Source organism: Oncorhynchus nerka, unplaced genomic scaffold, assembly GCF_034236695.1.
Source record: "Oncorhynchus nerka isolate Pitt River unplaced genomic scaffold, Oner_Uvic_2.0 unplaced_scaffold_705, whole genome shotgun sequence".
In the NCBI taxonomy this organism is placed as follows: domain Eukaryota; kingdom Metazoa; phylum Chordata; class Actinopteri; order Salmoniformes; family Salmonidae; genus Oncorhynchus; species Oncorhynchus nerka.
Genome location: NW_027040470.1, coordinates 180,220 through 206,245, shown reverse-complemented (window position 1 = coordinate 206,245; position 26,026 = coordinate 180,220). Strand labels below are relative to the sequence as shown.

The 26,026-nt window shown below is 45.6% G+C and overlaps 1 protein-coding gene across 1 annotated transcript in view; it reads left to right on the top strand.

Annotated features, from left to right (window-relative positions):
- The window catches only part of LOC135571186 (PHD finger protein 21B-like), a 65,931-nt gene that overhangs the window by 18,642 nt on the left and 21,263 nt on the right, over positions 1-26,026 (top strand). The window contains exons 4-6 of the mRNA XM_065016971.1: positions 10,880-10,931; positions 11,958-12,034; positions 19,803-19,857. Of these exons, the coding sequence (XP_064873043.1) occupies positions 10,880-10,931; positions 11,958-12,034; positions 19,803-19,857 (184 nt within the window). The remainder of the gene's footprint in view (positions 1-10,879; positions 10,932-11,957; positions 12,035-19,802; positions 19,858-26,026) is intronic.

Genomic DNA, 26,026 nt, shown 5'->3' with positions numbered 1-26,026 from the left:
ACTACGGACTGACTGATTCAACAAGCAGTGACTAATGAGAATGATTCACTACGGACTGACTGATTCAACAAGCAGTGACTAATGAGAGTGATTCACTACGGACTGACTGATTCAGAGATGGATCACGTGACATGGAACACAGGGGTCACTGGGGGAGACATCACAACGGTTCCCTTACTACTAAGTGTTGCTGTTGCTAGGAAACCACACGTACTAGCCCTGCTCCCACCCTGCCCACCTCTACCTGGAGTACTTGAGGGAGAAAACAAGCCTATGACACCCGAGTAGTAGAACATTCCAGACATTGTAGAGGAGAGTGAGAGTGGCAGGGTGAAAGAGAGTGTTTGGATAATGAGAGAGAGAGACTAATGAGAGAGAGAGACAGGGAGGGAGGGAGGGGAGGGGGGAGATAGACCCAGACAGGGAGGGAGGGAGGGAGGGAGGGGAGGGGAGGGGGAGATAGACCCAGACAGGGAGGGAGGGAGGGAAGGGGGGTAGACCCAGACAGGGAGGGAGGGAGGGAGGAGGGAGGGGAGGGGAGGGGGGGAGATAGACCCAGACAGGGAAGGAGGGAGGGAGAGAATCTCTGAGGGTTCTCCAGCTGGAGAATAGAGGAGACAGATTATATCCCAGTTGCCATGCCTCCCACAGTGGGGCAGGAATGGTAATACTATACACTACCTTGTTATCAATCTATATGATGTAACTGTTCCCTTTCCACCTGTATGGTATTCATATGGGTGTCACACTGTAACATGTCCCCTCTCCACCTGTATGGTATTCATATGGGTGTTACACTCTAACATGTCCCCTCTCCACCTGTATGGTATTCATATGGGTGTCACACTCTAACGTGTCCCTTCTCCACCTGTATGGTATTCATATGGGGGTCACAATGTAACGTGTCCCCTCTCCACCTGTATGGTATTCATATGGGTGTCACACTAACATGTCCCCTCTCCACCTGTATGTTTTTCATATGGGTGTCACACTGTAACGTGTCCCCTCTCCACCTGTATGTTATTCATATGGGTGTCACACTGTAACGTGTCCCCTCTCCAACTGCATGGTATTCATATGGGTGTCACAGTGTAACGTGTCCCCTCTCCACCTGTATGTTATTCATATGGGTGTCACACTGTAACGTGTCCCCTCTCCACCTGTATGTTATTCATATGGGTGTCACACTGTAACGTGTCCCCTCTCCACCTGTATGGTATTCATATGGGTGTCACACTGTAACATGTCCCCTCTCCACCTGTATGTTATTCATATGGGGGTCACAATGTAACGTGTCCCCTCTCCACCTGTATGGTATTCATATGGGTGTCACACTAACATGTCCCCTCTCCACCTGTATGTTTTTCATATGGGTGTCACACTGTAACGTGTCCCCTCTCCACCTGTATGTTATTCATATGGGTGTCACACTGTAACGTGTCCCCTCTCCAACTGCATGGTATTCATATGGGTGTCACAGTGTAACGTGTCCCCTCTCCACCTGTATGTTATTCATATGGGTGTCACACTGTAACGTGTCCCCTCTCCACCTGTATGTTATTCATATGGGTGTCACACTGTAACGTGTCCCCTCTCCAACTGCATGGTATTCATATGGGTGTCACACTGTAACGTGTCCCCTCTCCAACTGCATGGTATTCATATGGGTGTCACACTGTAACATGTCCCCTCTCCACCTGTATGTTATTCATATGGGTGTCACACTGTAACATGTCCCCTCTCCACCTGTATGTTATTCATATGGGTGTCACACTAACATGTCCCCTCTCCACCTGTATGGTATTCATATGGGGGTCACACTGTAACGTGTCCCCTCTCCACCTGTATGGTATTCATATGGGTGTCACACTGTAACGTGTCCCCTCTCCACCTGTATGGTATTCATATTGGTGTCACACTGTAACGTGTCCCCTCTCCACCTGTATGGTATTCATATGGGTGTCACACTGTAACATGTCCCCTCTCCACCTGTATGTTATTCATATGGGTGTCACACTGTAACATGTCCCCTCTCCACCTGTATGTTATTCATATGGGTGTCACACTGTAACGTGTCCACTCTCCACCTGTATGGAATTCATATGGGTGTCACACTGTAACGTGTCCCCTCTCCACCTGTATGGTATTCATATGGGTGTCACACTGTAACGTGTCCCCTCTCCACCTGTATGGTATTCATATGGGGGTCACAATGTAACATGTCCCCTCTCCACCTGTATGGTATTCATATGGGTGTCACACTGTAACGTGTCCCCTCTCCACCTGTATGGTATTCATATGGTGTCACACTGTAACATGTCCCTTCTCCACCTGTATGGAATTCATATGGGTGTCACACTGTAACGTGTCCCCTCTCCACCTGTATGCTATTCATATGGGTGTCACACTCTAACGTGTCCCCTCTCCACCTGTATGGTATTCATATGGGTGTCACACTGTAACATGTCCCCTCTCCACCTGTATGTTATTCATATGGGTGTCACACTGTAACATGTCCCCTCTCCACCTGTATGGTATTCATATGGGTGTCACACTGTAACGTGTCCCCTCTCCACCTGTATGTTATTCATATGGGTGTCACACTGTAACGTGTCCCCTCTCCAACTGCATGGTATGCATGTGGGTGTCACACTGTAACATGTCCCCTCTCCACCTGTATGTTATTCATATGGGTGTCACACTGTAACATGTCCCCTCTCCACGTGTCCCACTCTCCACTCTGTATGGAATTCATATGGGTGTCACACTGTAACGTGTCCCCTCTCCACCTGTATGGTATTCATATGGGTGTCACACTGTAACGTGTCCCCTCTCCACCTGTATGGTATTCATATGGGTGTCACACTGTAACATGTCCCCTCTCCACCTGTATGGTATTCATATGGGGGTCACAATGTAACGTGTCCCCTCTCCACCTGTATGGTATTCATATGGGTGTCACACTGTAACGTGTCCCCTCTCCACCTGTATGGTATTCATATGGGTGTCACACTGTAACGTGTCCCCTCTCCACCTGTATGGTATTCATATGGGTGTCACACTAACATGTCCCCTCTCCACCTGTATGGTATTCATATGGTGTCACACTGTAACGTGTCCCCTCTCCACCTGTATGTTATTCATATGGGTGTCACACTGTAACGTGTCCCCTCTCCACCTGTATGGTATTCATATGGGTGTCACACTGTAACGTGTCCCCTCTCCACCTGTATGCTATTCATATGGGTGTCACACTCTAACGTGTCCCCTCTCCACCTGTATGGTATTCATATGGGTGTCACACTAACATGTCCCCTCTCCACCTGTATGGTATTCATATGGTGTCACACTGTAACGTGTCCCCTCTCCACCTGTATGTTATTCATATTGGTGTCACACTGTAACATGTCCCCTCTCCACCTGTATGGTATTCATATGGGTGTCACACTGTAACGTGTCCCCTCTCCACCTGTATGGTATTCATATGGTGTCACACTGTAACGTGTCCCCTTTCCACCTGTATGTTATTCATATGGGTGTCACACTGTAACGTGTCCCCTCTCCACCTGTATGCTATTCATATGGGTGTCACACTCTAACGTGTCCCCTCTCCACCTGTATGTTATTCATATGGGTGTCACACTGTAACGTGTCCCCTCTCCACCTGTATGGTATTCATATGGGTGTCACACTGTAACATGTCCCCTCTCCACCTGTATGGTATTCATATGGGTGTCACACTGTAACATGTCCCCTCTCCACCTGTATGGTATTCATATGGTGTCACACTGTAACGTGTCCCCTCTCCACCTGTATGGTATTCATATGGGTGTCACACTAACATGTCCCCTCTCCACCTGTATGTTATTCATATGGGTGTCACACTGTAACATGTCCCCTCTCCACCTGTATGGTATTCATATGGGTGTCACACTGTAACGTGTCCCCTCTCCACCTGTATGGTATTCATATGGGTGTCACACTGTAACATGTCCCCTCTCCACCTGTATGGTATTCATATGGGTGTCACACTGTAACGTGTCCCCTCTCCACCTGTATGTTATTCATATGGGTGTCACACTGTAACGTGTCCACTCTCCACCTGTATGGAATTCATATGGGTGTCACACTGTAACATGTCCCCTCTCCACCTGTATGGTATTCATATGGGTGTCACACTGTAACGTGTCCCCTCTCCACCTGTATGGAACTATGTGGGTGTCACACTGAACGTGTCCCCTCTCCACCTGTATGGAATTCATATGGGTGTCACACTGTAACGTGTCCCCTCCACCTGTATGGTATTCATATGGGTGTCACACTGTAACGTGTCCCCTCTCCACCTGTATGGTATTCATATGGGTGTCACACTGTAACATGTCCCCTCTCCACCTGTATGTTATTCATATGGGTGTCACACTGTAACGTGTCCCCTCTCCACCTGTATGGTATTCATATGGGTGTCACACTGTAACGTGTCCCCTCTCCACCTGTATGGTATTCATATGGGTGTCACACTGTAACGTGTCCCCTCTCCACCTGTATGGTATTCATATGGGTGTCACACTGTAACGTGTCCACTCTCCACCTGTATGGAATTCATATGGGTGTCACACTGTAACATGTCCCCTCTCCACCTGTATGGTATTCATATGGGTGTCACACTGTAACGTGTCCCCTCTCCACCTGTATGGAATTCATGTGGGTGTCACACTGTAACGTGTCCCCTCTCCACCTGTATGGAATTCATGTGGGTGTCACACTGTAACGTGTCCCCTCTCCACCTGTATGGTATTCATATGGGTGTCACACTGTAACGTGTCCCCTCTCCACCTGTATGGTATTCATATGGGTGTCACACTGTAACATGTCCCCTCTCCACCTGTATGGTATGCATATGGGTGTCACACTGTAACGTGTCCCCTCTCCACCTGTATGTTATTCATATGGGTGTCACACTGTAACGTGTCCCCTCTCCACCTGTATGGTATTCATATGGGTGTCACACTGTAACGTGTCCCCTCTGACCTGTATGGTATTCATATGGGTGTCACACTGTAACATGTCCCCTCTCCACCTGTATGTTATTCATATGGGTGTCACTGTAACGTGTCCCCTCTCCACCTGTATGTTATTCATATGGGTGTCACACTGTAACGTGTCCCCTCTCCACCTGTATGTTATTCATATGGGTGTCACACTCTAACATGTCCCCTCTCCACCTGTATGGTATTCATATGGGTGTCACACTGTAACATGTCCCCTCTCCACCTGTATGGTATTCATATGGGTGTCACACTCTAACATGTCCCCTCTCCACCTGTATGGTATTCATATGGTGTCACACTGTAACGTGTCCCCTCTCCACCTGTATGTTATTCATATTGGTGTCACACTGTAACATGTCCCCTCTCCACCTGTATGGTATTCATATGGGTGTCACACTGTAACGTGTCCCCTCTCCACCTGTATGGTATTCATATGGTGTCACACTGTAACGTGTCCCCTTTCCACCTGTATGTTATTCATATGGGTGTCACACTGTAACGTGTCCCCTCTCCACCTGTATGCTATTCATATGGGTGTCACACTGTAACGTGTCCCCTCTCCACCTGTATGTTATTCATATGGGTGTCACACTGTGACGTGTCCCCTCTCCACCTGTATGGTATTCATATGGGTGTCACACTGTAACATGTCCCCTCTCCACCTGTATGGTATTCATATGGGTGTCACACTGTAACATGTCCCCTCTCCACCTGTATGGTATTCATATGGTGTCACACTGTAACGTGTCCCCTCTCCACCTGTATGGTATTCATATGGGTGTCATGCACTAACATGTCCCCTCCACCTGTATGTTATTCATATGGGTGTCACACTGTAACATGTCCCCTCTCCACCTGTATGGTATTCATATGGGTGTCACACTGTAACGTGTCCCCTCTCCACCTGTATGGTATTAATATGGGTGTCACACTGTAACATGTCCCCTCTCCACCTGTATGGTATTCATATGGGTGTCACACTGTAACGTGTCCCTTCCACCTGTATGTTATTCATATGGGTGTCACACTGTAACGTGTCCACTCTCCACCTGTATGGAATTCATATGGGTGTCACACTGTAACATGTCCCCTCTCCACCTGTATGGTATTCATATGGGTGTCACACTGTAACGTGTCCCCTCTCCACCTGTATGGAATTCATGTGGGTGTCACACTGTAACGTGTCCCCTCTCCACCTGTATGGAATTCATGTGGGTGTCACACTGTAACGTGTCCCCTTCCACCTGTATGGTATTCATATGGGTGTCACACTGTAACGTGTCCCCTCTCCACCTGTATGGTATTCATATGGGTGTCACACTGTAACATGTCCCCTCTCCACCTGTATGTTATTCATATGGGTGTCACACTGTTACGTGTCCCCTCCCCTGTATGGAATCCACCTCTATGTATGGTATTCATATGGGTGTCACACTGTAACGTGTCCTAAATGTCCACCTGTATGGTATTCATATGGGTGTCACACTGTAACGTGTCCCCTCTCCACCTGTATGGTATTCATATGGGTGTCACACTGTAACGTGTCCCCTCTCCACCTGTATGGTATTCATATGGGTGTCACACTGTAACATGTCCCCTCTCCACCTGTATGGATTCATATGGGTGTCACACTGTAACGTGTCCCTCTCCACCTGTATGGAATTCATGTGGGTGTCACACTGTAACGTGTCCCCTCTCCACCTGTATGGTATTCATATGGGTGTCACACTGTAACGTGTCCCTGTATGGTATCTCCACCTGTACCTGGTATTCATATGGGTGTCACACTGTAACATGTCCCCTCTCCACCTGTATGGTATGCATATGGGTGTCACACTGTAACGTGTCCCCTCTCCACCTGTATGTTATTCATATGGGTGTCACACTGTAACGTGTCCCCTCTCCACCTGTATGGTATTCATATGGGTGTCACACTGTAACGTGTCCCCTCTCCACCTGTATGGTATTCATATGGGTGTCACACTGTAACATGTCCCCTCTCCACCTGTATGTTATTCATATGGGTGTCACTGTAACGTGTCCCCTCTCCACCTGTATGTTATTCATATGGGTGTCACACTGTAACGTGTCCCCTCTCCACCTGTATGTTATTCATATGGGTGTCACACTCTAACATGTCCCCTCTCCACCTGTATGGTATTCATATGGGTGTCACACTGTAACATGTCCCCTCTCCACCTGTATGGTATTCATATGGGTGTCACACTGTAACGTGTCCCCTCTCCACCTGTATGCTATTCATATGGGTGTCACACTGTAACGTGTCCCCTCTCCACCTGTATGGTATTCATATGGGTGTCACACTGTAACGTGTCCCCTCTCCACCTGTATGGTATTCATATGGGGGTCACAATGTAACATGTCCCCTCTCCACCTGTATGGTATTCATATGGGTGTCACACTCTAACATGTCCCCTCTCCACCTGTATGGTATTCATATGGTGTCACACTGTAACGTGTCCCTCTCCACCCACCTGTCCCCTCTCCACCTGTTATTCATATGGTGTCACACTGTAACATGTCCCTCTCCACCTGTATGGTATTCATATGGGTGTCACACTGTAACGTGTCCCCTCTCCACCTGTATGGTATTCATATGGGTGTCACACTGTAACGTGTCCCCTCTCCACCTGTATGTTATTCATATGGGTGTCACACTGTAACGTGTCCCCTCTCCACCTGTATGTGTCCCCTCTCCACCTGTATTCATATGGGTGTCACACTGTAACGTGTCCCCTCTCCACCTGTATGTTATTCATATGGGTGTCACACTGTAACGTGTCCCATATGGGTGTCTCCACCTGTATGGTATTCATATGGGTGTCACACTGTAACGTGTCCCCTCTCCACCTGTATGGTATTCATGGTGTCACACTGTAACGTGTCCCACTGTATGGTATTCATGTCCACTAACATCTCCACCTGTATGTTATTCATATGGGTGTCACACTGTAACATGTCCCCTCTCCACCTGTATGGTATTCATATGGGTGTCACACTGTAACGTGTCCCCTCTCCACCTGTATGGTATTCATATGGGTGTCACACTGTAACATGTCCCTCTCCACCTGTATGTTATTCATATGGGTGTCACACCTGTAACATATGGGTGTCACACTGTAACGTGTCCCCTCCACCTGTATGTTATTCATATGGGTGTCACACTCGTGTCCTAACATGTTACATATGGGTGTCACACTGTAACGTGTCCCCTCTCCACCTGTATGGTATTCATATGGGTGTCACACTGTAACATGTCCCTCTCCACCTGTATGGTATTCATATGGGTGTCACACTGTAACGTGTCCCCTCTCCACCTGTATGGTATTCATATGGGTGTCACACTGTAACGTGTCCCTCTCCACCTGTATGGTATTCATATGGGTGTCACACTAACATGTCCCCTCTCCACCTGTATGGTATTCATATGGGGTCACACTGTAACATGTCCCCTCTCCACCTGTATGGTATTCATATGGGTGTCACACTGTAACATGTCCCTCTCTCCACCTGTATGGTATTCATATGGGGTCACACTGTCACACTGTATGGTATTCATATGGGTGTCCCGTGTCCCTCCACCTGTATGGTATTCATATGGGTGTCACACTGTAACGTGTCCCCTCTCCACCTGTATGTCTATTCATATGGGTGTCACACTGTAACGTGTCCCCTCTCCACCTGTATGGTATTCATATGGGTGTCACACTGTAACGTGTCCCCTCTCCACCTGTATGGTATTCATATGGGTGTCACACTGTAACGTGTCCCCTCTCCACCTGTATGGCCTATGGGTGTCACACTGTAACGTGTCCCCTCTCCACCTGTATGTTATTCATATGGGTGTCACACTGTAACGTGTCCCCTCCACCTGTATGGTATTCATATGGGTGTCACACTGTAACATGTCCCCTCTCCACCTGTATGGTATTCATATGGGTGTCACACTGTAACATGTCCCCTCTCCACCTGTATGGTATTCATATGGTGTCACACTGTAACATGTCCCCTCTCCACCTGTATGGTATTCATATGGGTGTCACACTGTAACATGTCCCCTCTCCACCTGTATGGTTATTCATATGGGTGTCACACTGTAACATGTCCCCTCTCCACCTGTATGGTATTCATATGGGTGTCACACTGTAACGTGTCCCTCTCCACCTGTATGGTATTCATATGGGTGTCACACTGTAACATGTCCCCTCTCCACCTGTATGTTATTCATATGGGTGTCACACTGTAACGTGTCCCCTCTCCACCTGTATGGATTCATATGGGTGTCACACTGTAACATGTCCCCTCTCCACCTGTATGGTATTCATATGGGTGTCACACTGTAACGTGTCCCCTCTCCACCTGTATGGAATTCATATGGGTGTCACACTGTAACGTGTCCCCTCTCCACCTGTATGGTATTCATATGGGTGTCACACTGTAACGTGTCCCCTCTCCACCTGTATGGTATTCATATGGGTGTCACACTGGTGTCCCTCTCCACCTGTATGTTATTCATATGGGTGTCACACTGTAACGTGTCCCCTCTCCACCTGTATGGTATTCATATGGGTGTCACACTGTAACGTGTCCTCTCCACCTGTATGGTATTCATATGGGTGTCACACTGTAACGTGTCCCCTCTCCACCTGTATGGTATTCATATGGGTGTCACACTGTAACATGTCCCCTCTCCACCTGTATGGTATTCATATGGGTGTCACACTGTAACTGTCCCCCTCTCCACCTGTATGGAATTCATGTGTCACACTGTAACGTGTCCCCTCTCCACCTGTATGGTATTCATATGGGTGTCACACTGTAACGTGTCCCCTCTCCACCTGTATGGTATTCATATGGTGTCACACTGTAACGTGTCCCCTCTCCACCTGTATGGTATTCATATGGGTGTCACACTGTAACGTGTCCCTCTCCACCTGTATGGTATTCATATGGGTGTCACACTGTAACGTGTCCCCTCTCCACCTGTATGGTATTCATATGGGTGTCACACTGTAACGTGTCCCCTCTCCACCTGTATGGTATTCATATGGGTGTCACACTGTAACATGTCCCCTCTCCACCTGTATGGTATTCATATGGGTGTCACACTGTAACATGTCCCCTCTCCACCTGTATGTTATTCATATGGGTGTCACTGTAACGTGTCCCCTCTCCACCTGTATGTTATTCATATGGGTGTCACACTGTAACGTGTCCCCTCTCCACCTGTATGTTATTCATATGGGTGTCACCCATGTCTCTCCACCTGTATGGTATTCATATGGGTGTCACACTGTAACATGTCCCCTCTCCACCTGTATGGTATTCATATGGGTGTCACACTGTAACGTGTCCCCTCTCCACCTGTATGCTATTCATATGGGTGTCACACTGTAACGTGTCCCCTCTCCACCTGTATGGTATTCATATGGGTGTCACACTGTAACGTGTCCCCTCTCCACCTGTATGGTATTCATATGGGGGTCACAATGTAACATGTCCCCTCTCCACCTGTATGGTATTCATATGGGTGTCACACTCTAACATGTCCCCTCTCCACCTGTATGGTATTCATATGGGTGTCACACTCTAACATGTCCCCTCTCCACCTGTATGGTATTCATATGGGTGTCACACTGTAACATGTCCCCTCTCCACCTGTATGGTATTCATATGGGTGTCACACTCTTACATGTCCCCTCTCCACCTGTATGGTATTCTTATGGGTGTCACACTCTAACATGTCCCCTCTCCACCTGTATGGTATTCATATGGGTGTCACACTCTAACGTGTCCCCTCTCCCCTACAGAAAATGTCCTTCATGGTGGCTCTTGGCCTGGTCACTACAGAGACACTGGAAGGTGAGTTCTTCCTCTGACACTAATTGAATTAAACTCATCAGAATTCATTGGCACATCTTTGCTGTCTTATGGCAGGTGGTAACAATGAGAGAACTTGAATGAACAGAGAAACCCACACACTGCTCTGGCTAGTATCACTGTTTTTACCCACACAGAGAATGAACAGAGAAACCCACACACTGCTCTGGCTAGTGTCACTGTGTTAAAACCTGTTCATCCACACATCAGTGGCAGATATATATTTTACCTGTACCGGCTGTGTCTACCTGTCTGTCTGTCTGTCCCATCTAGCTGTACCGGCTGTGTCTACCTGTCTGTCTGTCCCATCTAGCTGTACTGGCTGTGTCTACCTGGTCTGTCCCATCTAGCTGTACCGGCTGTGTCTACCTGTCCCATCTAGCTGTACCGGCTGTGTCTACCTGTCTGTCCCATCTAGCTGTACCGGCTGTGTCTACCTGTCCCATCTAGCTGTACCGGCTGTGTCTACCTGTCTGTCTGTCCCATCTAGCTGTACCGGCTGTGTCTACCTGTCTGTCCCATCTAGCTGTACCGGCTGTGTCTACCTGTCTGTCCCATCTAGCTGTACCGGCTGTGTCTACCTGTCCCATCTAGCTGTACCGGCTGTGTCTACCTGTCTGTCTGACCCATCTAGCTGTACTGGCTGTGTCTACCTGTCTGTCTGTCCCATATAGCTGTACTGGCTGTGTCTACCTGTCTGTCTGTCCCATATAGCTGTACTGGCTGTGTCTACCTGTCTGTCTGACCCATCTAGCTGTACCGGCTGTGTCTACCTGTCTGTCTGACACATCTAGCTGTACCGGCTGTGTCTACCTGTCTGTCTGTCCCATCTAGCTGTACCGGCTGTGTCTACCTGTCTGTCTGTCCCATCTAGCTGTACCGGCTGTGTCTACCTGTCCCATCTAGCTGTACCGGCTGTGTCTACCTGTCTGTCTGACCCATCTAGCTGTACCGGCTGTGTGTATCTAAACCTCTGTAACATAAGCCTGTGTTCCTCTACCATGGCAGAGATCCAGACCAAGAGACAGGAGAGGAAGAGGCGGAGCACAGCCAACCCAGCCTACAGCGGCCTGGTCCAACCAGAGGTACCCTTTTTGTCTGGTTCAAAGAGCTGCAATAGTTGAATAAATGTTATCTGAAAGTCGGTCAGAGCTGTTCAGGAGAGATATGTGTGTTTGAAATGTGTAAGAGATGTTAGACATACAGTACATAACATTTATGTTAATTAGCATGTACCATTTATGTTAATTAGTATGTAACATTTATGTTAATTAGTATGTAACATTTATGTTAATTAGTATGTACCATTTATGTTAATTGGTATGTAACATGTATGTTAATTAGTATGTAACATGTATGTTAATTAGTATGTAACATTTATGTTAATTAGGATGTTGAGAGATATGTGTGTTTGAAATGCGTAAGAGATGTTAGACATACAGTACGTAACATTTATGGTAATTAGTATGTAACATTTATGTTAATTGGCATGCACCATTTATGTTAATTAGTATGTAACATGTATGTTAATTAGTATGTAACATTTATGTTAATTAGTATGTAACATTTATGTTAATTAGTATGTCACATTTATGTTAATTAGGATGTTGAGAGATATGTGTGTTTGAAATGTGTAAGAGATATTAGACATACAGTACGTAACATTTATGGGAATTAGTATGTCACATTTATGTTAATTATGACGTTGAGAGATATGTGTGTTTGAAATGTGTAAGAGATATATCTATATCTAGCTTAAACTGACAGATTTCTGGGGGCATTTTTTATTTTTTATTCTGCTAATTAAGATTTCAGCACTGGCGCGGACAATCGACCCTTATTTAAACTAGTACTACTCAACGTCCTAATTAACATACATGTTACATACTAATTAGCATAAATGTCACATACTAATTAGCATAAATGTTACATACTAATTCGCATAAATGTTACATACTGTATGTCTAACATCTCTTACACATTTCAAACACACATATCTCTCAACGTCCTAATTAACATAAATGTTACATACTAATTAGCATAAATGTTACATACTAATTAGCATAAATGTTACATACTAATTCGCATAAATGTTACATACTGTATGTCTAACATCTCTTACACATTTCAAACACACATATCTCTCAACGTTCTAATTAACATAAATGTTACATACTAATTAACATAAATGTGACAGTCTCTGATGGCCTTAGTCTCTGATGGGTTCAGTTTAGACAGGCCTTAGTCTCTGATGGCCTTAGTCTCTGATGGCCTTAGTCTCTGATGGGTTCAGTTTAGACAGGCCTTAGTCTCTGATGGCCTTAGTCTCTGATGGCCTTAGTCTCTGATGGCCTTAGTCTCTGATGGCCTTAGTCTCTGATGGCCTTAGTCTCTGATGGCCTTAGTCTCTGATGGCCTTAGTCTCTGATGGCCTTAGTCTCTGATGGGTTCAGTTTAGACAGGCCTTAGTCTCTGATGGCAGATTTAGACAGGCCTTAGTCTCTGATGGCCTTAGTCTCTGATGGGTTCAGTTTAGACAGGCCTTAGTCTCTGATGGCCTTAGTCTCTGATGGCCTTAGTCTCTGATGGGTTCAGTTTAGACAGGCCTTAGTCTCTGATGGCCTTAGTCTCTGATGGGTTCAGTTTAGACAGGCCTTAGTCTCTGATGGCCTTAGTCTCTGATGGCCTTAGTCTCTGATGGGTTCAGTTTAGACAGGCCTTAGTCTCTGATGGCCTTAGTCTCTGATGGGTTCAGTTTAGACAGGCCTTAGTCTCTGATGGCCTTAGTCTCTGATGGGTTCAGTTTAGACAGGCCTTAGTCTCTGATGGCCTTAGTCTCTGATGGGTTCAGTTTAGACAGGCCTTAGTCTCTGATGGCCTTAGTCTCTGATGGCCTTAGTCTCTGATGGCCTTAGTCTCTGATGGCCTTAGTCTCTGATGGGTTCAGTTTAGACAGGCCTTAGTCTCTGATGGCCTTAGTCTCTGATGGCCTTAGTCTCTGATGGGTTCAGTTTAGACAGGCCTTAGTCTCTGATGGCCTTAGTCTCTGATGGGTTCAGTTTAGACAGGCCTTAGTCTCTGATGGCCTTAGACTCTGATGGCCTTAGTCTCTGATGGGTTCAGTTTAGACAGGCCTTAGTCTCTGATGGCCTTAGTCTCTGATGGGTTCAGTTTAGACAGGCCTTAGTCTCTGATGGCCTTAGTCTCTGATGGGTTCAGTTTAGACAGGCCTTAGTCTCTGATGGGTTCAGTTTAGACAGGCCTTAGTCTCTGATGGCCTTAGTCTCTGATGGCCTTAGTCTCTGATGGCCTTAGTCTCTGAATGCCTTAGTCTCTGATGGCCTTAGTCTCCGATGGCCTTAGTCTCTGATAGCCTTAGTCTCTGATGGCCTTAGTCTCTGATGGCCTTAGTCTCTGATGGGTTCAGTTTAGACAGGCCTTAGTCTCTGATGGCCTTAGTCTCTGATGGGTTCTTTAGACAGGCTCTGATGGGTTCAGTTTAGACAGGCCTTAGTCTCTGATGGCCTTAGTCTCTGATGGGTTCAGTTTAGACAGGCCTTAGTCTCTGATGGCCTTAGTCTCTGATGGCCTTAGTCTCTGATGGGTTCAGTTTAGACAGGCCTTAGTCTCTGATGGCCTTAGTCTCTGATGGGTTCAGTTTAGACAGGCCTTAGTCTCTGATGGCCTTAGTCTCTGATGGGTTCAGTTTAGACAGGCCTTAGTCTCTGATGGCCTTAGGGTTCTCTCTGATGGCCTTAGTCTCTGATGGGTTCAGTTTAGACAGGCCTTAGTCTGATGGGTTCAGTTTAGATGGCCTTAGTCTCTGATGGCCTTAGTCTCTGATGGGTTCAGTTTAGATGGCCTTAGTCTCTGATGGCCTTAGTCTCTGATGGCCTTAGTCTCTGATGGGTTCAGTTTAGACAGGCCTTAGTCTCTGATGGCCTTAGTCTCTGATGGGTTCAGTTTAGACAGGCCTTAGTCTCTGATGGCCTTAGACTCTGATGGCCTTAGTCTCTGATGGGTTCAGTTTAGACAGGCCTTAGTCTCTGATGGCCTTAGTCTCTGATGGGTTCAGTTTAGACAGGCCTTAGTCTCTGATGGCCTTAGTCTCTGATGGGTTCAGTTTAGACAGGCCTTAGTCTCTGATGGGTTCAGTTTAGACAGGCCTTAGTCTCTGATGGCCTTAGTCTCTGATGGCCTTAGTCTCTGATGGCCTTCAGTCTCTGAATGAGTCTCTGATGGCCTTAGTCTCCGATGGCCTTAGTCTCTGATAGCCTTAGTCTCTGATGGCCTTAGTCTCTGATGGCCTTAGTCTCTGATGGGTTCAGTTTAGACAGGCCTTAGTCTCTGATGGCCTTAGTCTCTGATGGGTTCAGTTTAGACAGGCCTTAGTCTCTGATGGCCTTAGTCTCTGATGGCCTTAGTCTCTGATGGGTTCAGTTTAGACAGGCCTTAGTCTCTGATGGCCTTAGTCTCTGATGGGTTCAGTTTAGACAGGCCTTAGTCTCTGATGGCCTTAGTCTCTGATGGGTTCAGTTTAGACAGGCCTTAGTCTCTGATGGCCTTAGACTCTGATGGCCTTAGTCTCTGATGGGTTCAGTTTAGACAGGCCTTAGTCTCTGATGGCCTTAGTCTCTGATGGGTTCAGTTTAGACAGGCCTTAGTCTCTGATGGCCTTAGTCTCTGATGGGTTCAGTTTAGACAGGCCTTAGTCTCTGATGGGTTCAGTTTAGACAGGCCTTAGTCTCTGATGGCCTTAGTCTCTGATGGCCTTAGTCTCTGATGGCCTTAGTCTCTGAATGCCTTAGTCTCTGATGGCCTTAGTCTCCGATGGCCTTAGTCTCTGATAGCCTTAGTCTCTGATGGCCTTAGTCTCTGATGGGTTCAGTTTAGACAGGCCTTAGTCTCTGATGGCCTTAGTCTCTGATGGGTTCAGTTTAGACAGGCCTTAGTCTCTGATGGCCTTAGACTCTGATGGTCTTAGTCTCTGATGGGTTCAGTTTAGACAGGCCTTAGTCTCTGATGGCCTTAGTCTCTGATGGGTTCAGTTTAGACAGGCCTTAGTCTCTGATGGCCTTAGTCTCTGATGGGTTCAGTTTAGACAGGCCTTAGTCTCTGATGGCCTTAGTCTCTGATGGCCTTAGTCTCTGATGGCCTTAGTCTCTGATGGGTTCAGTTTAGACAGGCCTTAGTCTCTGATGGCCTTAGTCTCTGATGGGTTCAGTTTAGACAGGCCTTAGTCTCTGATGGGTTCAGTTTAGACAGGCCTTAGTCTCTGATGGCCTTAGTCTCTGATGGCCTTAGTCTCTGAGTGCCTTAGTCTCTGATGGCCTTAGTCTCTGATGGCCTTAGTCTCTGATGGCCTTAGTCTCTGATGGCCTTAGTCTCTGATGGCCTTAGTCTCTGATGGGTTCAGTTTAGACAGGCCTTAGTCTCTGATGGCCTTAGACTCTGATGGCCTTAGTCTCTGATGGGTTCAGTTTAGACAGGCCTTAGTCTCTGATGGGTTCAGTTTAGACAGGCCTTAGTCTCTGATGGCCTTAGTCTCTGATGGCCTTAGTCTCTGAATGCCTTAGTCTCTGATGGCCTTAGTCTCCGATGGCCTTAGTCTCTGATAGCCTTAGTCTCTGATGGCCTTAGTCTCTGATGGCCTTAGTCTCTGATGGGTTCAGTTTAGACAGGCCTTAGTCTCTGATGGCCTTAGTCTCTGATGGGTTCAGTTTAGACAGGCCTTAGTCTCTGATGGCCTTAGACTCTGATGGTCTTAGTCTCTGATGGGTTCAGTTTAGACAGGCCTTAGTCTCTGATGGCCTTAGTCTCTGATGGGTTCAGTTTAGACAGGCCTTAGTCTCTGATGGCCTTAGTCTCTGATGGGTTCAGTTTAGACAGGCCTTAGTCTCTGATGGCCTTAGTCTCTGATGGGTTCAGTTTAGACAGGCCTTAGTCTCTGATGGCCTTAGTCTCTGATGGGTTCAGTTTAGACAGGCCTTAGTCTCTGATGGCCTTAGTCTCTGATGGGTTCAGTTTAGACAGGCCTTAGTCTCTGATGGGTTCAGTTTAGAAAGGCCTTAGTCTCTGAAGGCCTTAGTCTCTGAATGCCTTAGTCTCTGATGGCCTTAGTCTCCGATGGCCTTAGTCTCTGATAGCCTTAGTCTCTGATGGCCTTAGTCTCTGATGGCCTTAGTCTCTGATGGGTTCAGTTTAGACAGGCCTTAGTCTCTGATGGCCTTAGTCTCTGATGGGTTCAGTTTAGACAGGCCTTAGTCTCAGTTTAGACTCTGATGGCCTTGATGGGTTCAGTTTAGACTCTTAGTCTCTGATGGCCTTAGTCTCTGATGGGTTCAGTTTAGACAGGCCTTAGTCTCTGATGGCCTTAGTCTCTGATGGCCTTAGTCTCTGATGGCCTTAGTCTCTGATGGGTTCAGTTTAGACAGGCCTTAGTCTCTGATGGCCTTAGACTCTGATGGTCTTAGTCTCTGATGGGTTCAGTTTAGACAGGCCTTAGTCTCTGATGGCCTTAGTCTCTGATGGGTTCAGTTTAGACAGGCCTTAGTCTCTGATGGCCTTAGACTCTGATGGCCTTAGTCTCTGATGGGTTCAGTTTAGACAGGCCTTAGTCTCTGATGGCCTTAGTCTCTGATGGGTTCAGTTTAGTCTCTGAGGCCTTAGTCTCTGATGGCCTTAGTCTCTGATGGGTTCAGTTTAGACCCTTAGTCTCTGATGGGTTCAGTTTAGACAGGCCTTAGTCTCTGATGGCCTTAGTCTCTGATGGCCTTAGTCTCTGATGGCCTTAGTCTCTTATGGCCTTAGTCTCTGATGGCCTTAGTCTCTGATGGCCTTAGTCTCTGATGGCCTTAGTCTCTGATGGCCTTAGTCTCTGATGGCCTTAGTCTCTGATGGGTTCAGTTTAGATGGCCTTAGTCTCTGTCTCTGATGGCCTTAGTCTCTGATGGCCTTAGTCTCTGATGGGTTCAGTTTAGACAGGCCTTAGTCTCTGATGGGTTCAGTTTAGATGGCCTTAGTCTCTGATGGCCTTAGTCTCTGATGGCCTTAGTCTCTGATGGCCTTAGTCTCTGAATGGCCTTAGTCTCTGATGGCCTTAGTCTCCTGATGGCCTTAGTCTCTGATGGCCTTAGTCTCTGATGGGTTCAGTTTAGACAGGCCTTAGTCTCTGATGGCCTTAGTCTCTGATGGCCTTAGTCTCTGATGGGTTAGTCTCTGATGGCCTTAGTCTCTGATGGCCTTAGTCTCTGATGGCCTTAGTCTCTGATGGCCTTAGTCTCTGATGGCCTTAGTCTCTGATGGGTTCAGTTTAGACAGGCCTTAGTCTCTGATGGCCTTAGTCTCTGATGGCCTTCAGTTCTGATGGCCTTAGTCTCTGATGGCCTTAGTCTCTGATGGCCTTAGTCTCTGATGGGTTCAGTTTAGACAGGCCTTAGTCTCTGATGGCCTTAGTCTCTGATGGGTTCAGTTTAGACAGGCCTTAGTCTCTGATGGCCTTAGTCTCTGATGGCCTTAGACAGGCCTTAGTCTCTGATGGCCTTAGTCTCTGATGGCCTTAGTCTCTGATGGCCTTAGTCTCTGATGGCCTTAGTCTCTGATGGCCTTAGTCTCTGATGGGTTCAGTTTAGACAGGCCTTAGTCTCTGATGGGTTCAGTTTAGACAGGCCTTAGTCTCTGATGGCCTTAGTCTCTGATGGCCTTAGTCTCTGATGGCCTTAGTCTCTGATGGCCTTAGTCTCTGATGGCCTTAGTCTCTTATGGCCTTAGTCTCTGATGGCCTTAGTCTCTGATGGCCTTAGTCTCTGATGGGTTCAGTTTAGACAGGCCTTAGTCTCTGATGGCCTTAGTCTCTGATGGCCTTAGTCTCTGATGGCCTTAGTCTCTGATGGCCTTAGTCTCTGATGGCCTTAGTCTCTGATGGCCTTAGTCTCTGATGGCCTTAGTCTCTGATGGCCTTAGTCTCTGATGGCCTTAGTCTCTGATGGCCTTAGTCTCTGATGGCCTTAGTCTCTGATGGCCTTAGTCTCTGATGGCCTTAGTCTCTGATGGGTTCAGTTTAGACTTAGTCTCTGATGGCCTTAGTCTCTGATGGCCTTAGTCTCTGATGGCCTTAGTCTCTGATGGCCTTAGTCTCTGATGGCCTTAGTCTCTGACAGGCCTTAGTCTCTGATGGCCTTAGTCTCTGATGGCCTTAGTCTCTATGATGGCCTTAGTCTCTGATGGCCTTAGTCTCTGATGGGTTCAGTTTAGACTTAGTCTTGATGGCCTTAGTCTCTGATGGGTTCAGTTTAGACAGGGCCTTAGTCTCTGATGGCCTTAGTCTCTGATGGCCTTAGTCTCTGATGGCCTTAGTCTCTGATGGGTTCAGTTTTAGACAGGCCTTAGTCTCTGATGGCCTTAGTCTCTGATGGGTTCAGTTTAGACAGGCCTTAGTCTCTGATGGCCTTAGTCTCTGATGGCCTTAGTCTCTGATGGCCTTAGTCTCTGATGGCCTTAGTCTCTGATGGCCTTAGTCTCTGATGGCCTTAGTCTCTGATGGCCTTAGTCTCTTATGGCCTTAGTCTCTTATGGCCTTAGTCTCTGATGGGTTCAGGTATGTTCAGCTGCACTTTGGTTCATGTCTGTTGGAGCTGGTGCCTTGTGCTTTCCCCAGAACGTCATACATGATGTTCAGTTACCCTGTCCCAAAACGTGTGCTGCAGTCTTTCTACTAAAGTGCTTTCCGTGTAAACTTGGGAGAATTCAGTGAATGCTGTTGAGAGTCGATAAGCAGAGCTAGAATTCCTGTTGTGTCTGAGGTGAAGGAAGTAAACATTTTCTCTGTTTCTCTCCTCACTTTCCACTTTCCAGCGGAAACGCCTTGCATCAAATTACCTGAACGACCCACTCTTCCTGTCAGTGAGAGGTAAAACACATGTATACCAGCCCATCAACACAACGAGACATTACTGGTAAAACACATGTATACAAGCCCATCAACACAACTAGACAGGATGGGTAAAACACATTTATACTGACCCCATCAACACAACTAGACAGGATGGGTAAAACACATGTATACTGACCCCATCAACACAACTAGACAGGACTGGTAAAACACATGTATACTGACCCCATCAACACAACTAGACAGGACTGGTAAAACACATGTATACTGACCCCATCAACACAACTAGACAGGACTGGTAAAACACATGTATACTGACCCATCAACACAACTAGACAGGATGGGTAAAACACATGTATACTGACCCCATCAACACAACTAGACAGGACTGGTAAAACACATGTATACTGACCCCATCAACACAACTAGACAGGACTGGTAAAACACATGTATACTGACCCATCAACACAATTAGACAGGATGGGTAAAACACATGTATATACCGACCCATCAACACAACTAGACAGGACTGGTAAAACACATTTATACTGACCCATCAACACAACTAGACAGGACTGGTAAAACACATGTATACTGAGCCCATCAACACAACTAGACAGGATGGGTAAAACACATTTATACTGAACCATCAACACAACTAGACAGGACTGGTAAAACACATTTATACTGACCCCATCAACACAACTAGACAGGATGGGTAAAACACATGTATACCAGCCCATCAATACAACTAGACAGGATGGGTAAAACACATGTATACCATCAACACAACTAGACAGGACTGGTAAAACACATGTATACCATCAACACAACTAGACAGGACTGGTAAAACCCATGTATACCACCCCATCAACACAACTAGACAGGACTGGTAAAACACATGTATACCAGCCCATCAACACAACTAGACAGGACTGGTAAAACACATGTATACTGACCCCATCAACACAACTAGACAGGACTGGTAAAACACATGTATACTGACCCCATCAACACAACTAGACAGGACTGGTAAAACACATGTATACTGACCCATCAACACAACTAGACAGGACTGGTAAAACACATTTATACTGACCCATCAACACAACTAGACAGGACTGGTAAAACACATTTATACTGACCCATCAACACAACTAGACAGGACTGGTAAAACACATTTATACTGACCCATCAACACAACTAGACAGGACTGGTAAAACACATTTATACTGACCCATCAACACAACTAGACAGGACTGGTAAAACACATGTATACCATCAACACAACTAGACAGGACTGGTAAAACACATGTATACCATCAACACAACTAGACAGGACTGGTAAAACACATTTATACTGACCCATCAACACAACTAGACAGGACTGGTAAAACACATGTATACCATCAACACAACTAGACAGGACTGGTAAAACACATGTATACCATCAACACAACTAGACAGGACTGGTAAAACACATGTATACCATCAACACAACTAGACAGGACTGGTAAAACACATGTATACTGACCCCATCAACACAACTAGACAGGATGGGTAAAACACATGTATACCATCAACACAACTAGACAGGACTGGTAAAACCCATGTATACCACCCCATCAACACAACTAGACAGGACTGGTAAAACACATGTATACTGACCCCATCAACACAACTAGACAGGATGGGTAAAACACATGTATACTGACCCCATCAACACAACTAGACAGGATGGGTAAAACACATGTATACTGACCCCATCAACACAACTAGACAGGATGGATAAAACACATGTATACTGACCCATCAACACAACTAGACAGGATGGGTAAAACACATGTATACCAGCCCATCAACACAACTAGACAGGACTGGTAAAACCCATGTATACCATCAACACAACTAGACAGGACTGGTAAAACACATGTATACCAGCCCATCAACACAACTAGACAGGACTGGTAAAACCCATGTATACCACCCCATCAACACAACTAGACAGGATGGGTAAAACACATGTATACCATCAACACAACTAGACAGGACTGGTAAAACCCATGTATACCACCCCATCAACACAACTAGACAGGACTGGTAAAACACATGTATACCAGCCCATCAACACAACTAGACAGGACTGGTAAAACCCATGTATACCATCAACACAACTAGACAGGATGGGTAAAACACATGTATACCATCAACACAACTAGACAGGATGGGTAAAACACATGTATACCATCAACACAACTAGACAGGACTGGTAAAACACATGTATACCAGCCCATCAACACAACTAGACAGGACTGGTAAAACACATTTATACTGAACCATCAACACAACTAGACAGGACTGGTAAAACACATGTATACTGACCCATCAACACAACTAGACAGGACTGGTAAAACACATGTATACTGACCCCATCAACACAACTAGACAGGACTGGTAAAACACATGTATACCAGCCCATCAACACAACTAGACAGGATGGGTAAAACACATTTATACTGACCCATCAACACAACTAGACAGGACTGGTAAAACACATGTATACCAGCCCATCAACACAACTAGACAGGATGGGTAAAACCCATGTATACCATCAACACAACTAGACAGGATGGGTAAAACACATGTATACCATCAACACAACTAGACAGGATGGGTAAAACACATGTATACCATCAACACAACTAGACAGGACTGGTAAAACACATGTATACCAGCCCATCAACACAACTAGACAGGACTGGTAAAACACATTTATACTGAACCATCAACACAACTAGACAGGACTGGTAAAACACATGTATACTGACCCATCAACACAACTAGACAGGACTGGTAAAACACATGTATACTGACCCCATCAACACAACTAGACAGGACTGGTAAAACACATGTATACCAGCCCATCAACACAACTAGACAGGATGGGTAACTGTTTCCTACTAGACCAGAGCATGGACTGTAATTACACTGTATCCTACTAGACTAGAGCATGGACTGTAATTACACTGTTTCCTACTAGACTAGAGCATGGACTGTAATTACACTGTATCCTACTAGACTAGAGCATGGACTGTAATTACACTGTATCCTACTAGACTAGAGCATGGACTGTAATCACACTGTATCCTACTAGACTAGAGCATGGACTGTAATTACACTGTACCCTACTAGACTAGAGCATGGGCTGTAATTACACTGTACCCTACTAGAGCATGGACTGTAATTACACTGTACCCTACTAGACTAGAGCATGGACTGTAATCACACTGTACCCTACTAGACTAGAGCATGGACTGTAATTACACTGTACCCTACTAGAGCATGGACTGTAATTACACTGTATCCTACTAGACTAGAGCATGGACTGTAATTACACTGTACCCTACTAGAGCATGGACTGTAATTACACTGTACCCTACTAGACTAGAGCATGGACTGTAATCACACTGTACCCTACTAGACTAGAGCATGGACTGTAATTACACTGTACCCTACTAGACTAGAGCATGGACTGTAATTACACTGTATCCTACTAGACTAGAGCATGGACTGTAATTACACTGTACCCTACTAGACTAGAGCATGGACTGTAATTACACTGTACCCTACTAGAGCATGGACTGTAATTACACTCTATCCTACTAGACTAGAGCATGGACTGTAATTACACTGTACCCTACTAGACTAGAGCATGGACTGTAATTACACTGTATCCTACTAGACTAGAGCATGGACTGTAATCACACTCTATCCTACTAGACTAGAGCATGGACTGTAATCACACTCTATCCTACTAGACTAGAGCATGGACTGTAATTACACTCTATCCTACTAGACTAGAGCATGGACTGTAATTACACTGTATCCTACTAGACTAGAGCATGGACTGTAATTACACTGTACCCTACTAGACTAGAGCATGGACTGTAATCACACTCTATCCTACTAGACTAGAGCATGGACTGTAATTACACTGTATCCTACTAGACTAGAGCATGGACTGTAATTACACTGTATCCTACTAGACTAGAGCATGGACTGTAATTACACTGTACCCTACTAGACTAGAGCATGGACTGTAATCACACTCTATCCTACTAGACTAGAGCATGGACTGTAATTACACTGTATCCTACTAGACTAGAGCATGGACTGTAATTACACTGTATCCTACTAGACTAGAGCATGGACTGTAATCACACTGTACCCTACTAGACTAGAGCATGGACTGCAATTACACTCTATCCTACTAGACTAGAGCATGGACTGTAATTACACTCTATCCTACTAGACTAGAGCATGGACTGTAATTACACTGTATCCTACTAGACTAGAGCATGGACTGTAATTACACTGTATCCTACTAGACTAGAGCATGGACTGTAATTACACTCTATCCTACTAGACTAGAGCATGGACTGTAATTACACTCTATCCTACTAGACTAGAGCATGTCTGTGTTGATATGAGCTGCGTTCCCCAGAACAGAGATGTTTGCAGGTCTGTTGCTTAATGTTTCCCGGTCTAAAACCCTGTTCCTGCACCCCTTCCCCTCTCCGGCCCAAACTGCTGCTCAACCCCCATTGTCTTCACCTGTTGTCAGCTACTAACCTGTTATCTGCTTCCTGTGTTACGCACGCTAGCCACTGGGGACTACAGATGGAAGGTACGTACCGTAGCATGACGTGATTACAGCTACGATGTGTCTGACATAGTAGTTGTAGTGTTGTATACTGTAGATCGTGGTGTTGTATACTGTAGATAGTGGTGTTATAGTGTTGTATACTGTGATTGTGTTGTAGTGTTGTACTGTAGATAGTGGTGTTGTAGTGTTGTATACTGTAGATAGTGGTGTTGTATACTGTAGATAGTGGTGTTGTATACTGTAGATAGTGGTGTTGTAGTGTTGTATACTGTAGATAGTGGTGTTGTATACTGTAGATAGTGGTGTTGTATACTGTAGATAGTGGTGTTGTAGTGTTGTATACTGTAGATAGTGGTGTTGTAGTGTTGTATACTGTAGATAGTGGTGTTGTAGTGTTGTATACTGTAGTGGTGTTGTATACTGTAGTAGTTGTTGTATACTGTAGATAGTGGTGTTGTAGTGTTGTATACTGTAGATAGTGGTGTTGTAGTGTTGTATACTGTAGATAGTGGTGTTGTATACTGTAGATAGTGGTGTTGTAGTGTTGTATACTGTAGATAGTGGTGTTGTAGTGTTGTATACTGTAGATAGTGGTGTTGTATACTGTAGATAGTGGTGTTGTAGTGTTGTATACTGTAGATAGTGGTGTTGTAGTGTTGTATACTGTAGATAGTGGTGTTGTAGTGTTGTATACTGTAGATAGTGGTGTTGTAGTGTTGTATACTGTAGATAGTGGTGTTGTAGTGTTGTATACTGTAGATAGTAGGTGTTGTAGTGTTGTATACTGTAGATATACTGTGATAGTGGTGTGTAGTGTTGTATACTGTAGATAGTGGTGTTGTAGTGTTGTATACTGTAGATAGTGGTGTTGTATGTTGTATACTGTAGATAGTGTGTTGTAGTGTTGTATACTGTAGATAGTGGTGTTGTAGTGTTGTATACTGTAGATAGTGGTGTTGTAGTGTTGTATACTGTAGATAGTGGTGTTGTAGTGTTGTATACTGTAGATAGTGGTGTTGTAGTGTTGTATACTGTAGATAGTGGTGTTGTAGTGTTGTATACTGTAGATAGTGGTGTTGTAGTGTTGTATACTGTAGATAGTGGTGTTGTAGTGTTGTATACTGTAGATAGTGGTGTTGTATACTGTAGATAGTGGTGTTGTAGTGTTGTATACTGTAGATAGTGGTGTTGTAGTGTTGTATACTGTAGATAGTGGTGTTGTAGTGTTGTATACTGTAGATAGTGGTGTTGTATACTGTGTACTGTAGATAGTGTTGTATTGTATACTGTAGATAGTGGTGTTGTAGTGTTGTATACTGTAGATAGTGGTGTTGTATACTGTAGATAGTGGTGTTGTAGTGTTGTATACTGTAGATAGTGGTGTTGTAGTGTTGTATACTGTAGATAGTGGTGTTGTATACTGTAGATAGTGGTGTTGTAGTGTTGTATACTGTAGATAGTGGTGTTGTATACTGTAGATAGTGGTGTTGTAGTGTTGTATACTGTAGATAGTGGTGTTGT